The sequence below is a fragment of the Medicago truncatula genome, chromosome 1 (assembly GCF_003473485.1).
Source record: "Medicago truncatula cultivar Jemalong A17 chromosome 1, MtrunA17r5.0-ANR, whole genome shotgun sequence".
NCBI classification, from domain to species: domain Eukaryota; kingdom Viridiplantae; phylum Streptophyta; class Magnoliopsida; order Fabales; family Fabaceae; genus Medicago; species Medicago truncatula.
The window spans coordinates 31,037,906-31,042,167 of record NC_053042.1 but is presented as its reverse complement, the minus strand read 5'-3'; the positions used below and the strand labels follow the sequence as shown (position 1 = coordinate 31,042,167).

The 4,262-nt window shown below is 31.8% G+C and overlaps 1 protein-coding gene across 1 annotated transcript; it reads right to left on the bottom strand.

Moving 5' to 3' along the window:
• Nucleotides 1-948: 948 nt before the first annotated feature.
• LOC11430511 (protein RGF1 INDUCIBLE TRANSCRIPTION FACTOR 1) lies at nt 949-2,865 on the bottom strand. The gene is made up of 4 exons (XM_003590391.4): nt 2,714-2,865; nt 2,454-2,633; nt 2,107-2,322; nt 949-1,705 (listed from the first exon to the last, which is right to left on the bottom strand). The coding sequence occupies exons 1-4, from the start codon at nt 2,714-2,716 to the stop codon at nt 1,493-1,495; spliced, it is 612 nt and encodes a 203-aa protein (XP_003590439.1). The 5' UTR covers nt 2,717-2,865; the 3' UTR covers nt 949-1,492.
• Nucleotides 2,866-4,262: the final 1,397 nt, after the last annotated feature.

Below are 4,262 nucleotides of genomic sequence, written 5' to 3'. Positions count from 1 at the left end.
TTCAGGTCATTTCAACCAATTTGGTTTTGATGGTGGTGGTCCAAGGGTGCGACATTCATTTTTGAGCATCATTTGGTTTGCTACTGTGTGGAAAATATGGAAAGAAAGAAATAACAAGATTTTCAATGCTAAAGATTGCTCGATTTTGCGATTAGTGGACAAAATTTAGTTACCGTCCTCAATTACCATGGTTGGTGGCTTATTCCCCTAGCAATGTTGGGCTGTGACTAGTTGTTGTTTCTATCATCTTTGTGTTTTTTTCTTTTGATGCTTTCCTTTCTCTGTTTTGTAAATATTGTTTTAGACCTGATGTTTTTCCTTGGCACACCTTATAATAGGAATAACTCTTTGATTTGGTAATATATTCTATTTTAATTTTTTTTTTTTAAAACAACGCAACTAAACCCGAGTGCTAAGCTCTGTGCTATTATAACTTCAAAAATATTGTATAAAAAAATTTTGAAAAGTAAAATGTCTTAGTACCTACTCCGTGGTTAAATTTGGACGTTGTGAGTTATGAGAATTGAAAACTTTTGAGTAGCCATCAATCCATATCTACTCTACCTAATTACCTTGGCTCATTGATTTAATTAATTAAGTAGAGAAAATGACACTGCATAATTATAATACCATAAAGACAGAACATTTGTTACCCTTTCCATTTACTCAATTTTTCCTAACAAATTCTCGAGGTAATTAAGAACAAAAGTAAGTAGCTTTTTTAACAAAGATAAAAAGAAAAAAAGTAGAGATTGAAAAAGTGAAAAAGATAGAAACTACGAAATTACTAAAACCCTTGAGCTTTTCAAGTGGTAAGAATAAATAGTAAATCGATTATTCCCACTACATTGCATGCACATAGAAATATATAAAATATGATAAATGATAACAACCTTTTTTACTATCAAAAATGATATAATTAATTAAACGGACCATTTGGATGGTGGGTCATCAAAAACTATGAAACGGAGTTCACAAAGCATTGCTTTTTGATTGCTTAATGACATATATACACTTGCAACTATCAAACATTAAACAAATATGAAATATATGCATTATTGATTCTTCACAAGGGAGAATTTGTTGTTTTCCACACCCATACCCCAAAAGAAGGAACTTTCCTATATACCCTTTTCATTTTTTTTTCTTTACTTTCTCACTTCATGGACAATGGACAACTGGAATCCTCTCCAACCACCAAAGCCTATATAATTTTTTTCTTTAAAAGAAAAAACAATTAATTACACAAAAGAGATTCCCCTAAAGAGGGGTTAATTTAAATCAATTGTTTCAAAGAAAGAAAAAATATTGTGACTTTTGAGTATGTACCAATTTTAAGGAATGGGGATGATTGCGGTTTGGATACCGCATTCACGTTTTCGTGACATCGGTTTGTCAGATTCTGATCAATCTTAATTACACGGTCATCGATGTCCTGTTGCGTGAATGCGTGAATTCCTTGACTATAAACGAGTCGGTTCTGATAAAATGACTAGGGTCCAAAAGGAGCTCTATGAGGAATCCCTTTTCTTCTTCTTGCGTTTGAAGGAGGTGTTGGAGGAGTTGCTGGATACATGCCTTGTTGTGAGCCTTCACGCAATTCTTCTTCTTGTTGTCTTGACATTCCTTCTTCCATTGTTGATACCTCATTGTTATTTGCATCTAAAACAAAGCTTGCATTCCCATTTCTCTTTATTCCTACAAGCTAATTCAATCATTGCCAGCACAACAATTAATTCGTATCAAATTAAACAAATCATATATTGATTCATGATTATTTTATACACATTATTATACCATGTTCCTATCTACTATTCAATAATTATCTTTATAAAAAATATATCAATAATATTAACTAGATAATATGATTATTTTTATAAATGTGATGAAATGTCAATGAAGTACTGCTCCTATAGTTATATGCTTCATATACACATGATGATTAATGATGGAAGGAATATAATTATGGTGTGATGAGCTTTCCAAATAATGTAGGTGGTGGGTGTTTTTAAAATTATGATGTGAAGAGGACTAAGCTATTTGATTTGTGAATTATATGCACATTTTGATTATATGAAAAAAAATGTTTATGAAACAAAATCTCACCTTACATCCCAAAGAACAGAAACGAACTTGGTCTAAAAGGCCTCTTCCACAAATCTCACAAATGTAAGGAACTGCTTTTCCAGATTTTGGTTGAGGCCTCTCATTCAGAAATAAAACTCTAGCACTATTGATCACATAAGTTTGTACTCCACTAATGTCCAACATTTTCTGAATTTCAGCCACCCTCACTACATCATGATATGAAGATCGTCTTATCTAATTAAACCAACAAAAAACAATACTTTAGGATAAAGAAAAATGAAGATCTTATTAAAAAATCACAAAATTTAACCAACCCCATTATAAAAAATGTGCATAAGAAAATAATTTAGGACCCTCTAATTTACCTGAATGACTTGATGATCCTTGTGTTTTGAAGAACGACAATAGAAGCAAAAGGCATCAACATTGCAATCTAGACAAAACATGTTACATTCACTCCTCGCGGCGTCGGCGTGAATCCGACACTCATTGAAAAATGGTGTGCTAAGAAGTGGTTTGAGCCATTTAGGAACCAACATTGTGTCCTGCTCAAAAATCAAAATCAATCAAATGAACATATTAAATTTAAATCACAATAAGTTATAACATATGTGTATATACATACCATAGTCTAAATTGATGAATGATATATAATGTAATGTAATGTAGAATACATCAATGGATTCTCAAAACCATAGTGAGAGAGAGAGTAAAGAAACGAGGATTGAAATGAACTAAGAATTGAACAAGACAGAAGAAGGTAAGACTAAGAAGACAAAGGATGAATAAAATATAGGTGGTAGAGTTAAATGGAGGGTGGAGATTAAAAGTGGTGGGTATAAGGAATGAATAAGGAACGTTGGATTAAAAGGGAGAGGTGAAGTGTTTGATGCTTACGCTACTTTGGATCTTTGTTTGCGTCTCTACGTTGGCAGTGGCACAATGTTGGGTCGGCTATACACATCAGCATCACAGCTTCTCTATAGTTGTATTTCCAAAATTCATCTATGATCAAGGAATCTATTTTCCACGTGGCATCATCTACACGGTCCATCATGCTCTAGTGGTCCCCATACCTAGGTTAGCACTATTATTTTTCCCTTCTAATCCAACGCAATTAAGGTATTTGATCCGGTTTAAAATACTATATGTATATTACTTTAATTTTATAGGATTTTTCTTATATGGTCAGCAATGTTTAGGTAACTTTGTGGCGCATTTTAAGTAATTCATCATATTAAAAATCATAATTTTTGTTAAAATTAGAAAGTTCATTTTTTAAGAAAAAATTGCATTATATTCTCTCTACAGAATGCCGTAAATTCCACGATACACTTACTCCGAGTTGATGTATAGAACATGTGAGTGTTATAAACGTTAGATACATTGAATTTTATTCCTATGTTATCGATACGTTACCGACTACATCTCTATCTTCTCTCTTAAGTAATAAATAAATAAACTTACTTCTATAGAGGTTTCTCTTGCCGTCTTTCGTTTGAACTTCTACTCTTGTTGATTCTTCTCTTGAACTAACTAATTCTTTGAAAAATGTATATTTTGTTTTTCACCAGTACCTCATACTTTCTTAGTCTCAATTTAGGGTATTTATAGAATATGCAATGGGTATGATATGAAAAACAAGTGTTTGCTTGGGGCACACACTTCCGCGTCTTTTTATGTTTTTGTAAACTAATTTTGGATCTGAATGGATTAAAACTTCAGTAAAATAAATAAACGACAAATTAGTCCGACGGACACTATTTTTTTATAAGCTAAAATATATTTTAAAAAACGACCCATGGACTTTTTTTTTGAGGTAAAAACGACTCATGGACTATATACTAAGTTTTCATAAAAAGAAGAAAAGAGATCATAATAAAGGAAATTAAGGAAAATAAAAGTAAACATAAAAATTATAATTTCGTCTTATTAAACCGGTTTTTTTGGAACTACTCATTTCTTGTTATTCAAGAGATGAGTGTTAGCCCCTACCAAACAATTACAAAATGATTACTCCTAAGGGTAGAAATACACATGGACTTTTTGATGATCTCAAGAATACAACAAATGAGATGGTTTTATTCTCTCTAATTTCTTAAAAACCACATATGTCTGGTAGGGTAAAAATAAAACCTGTTTGACCTCTTCGAAATGAATAAATCTAGACATTT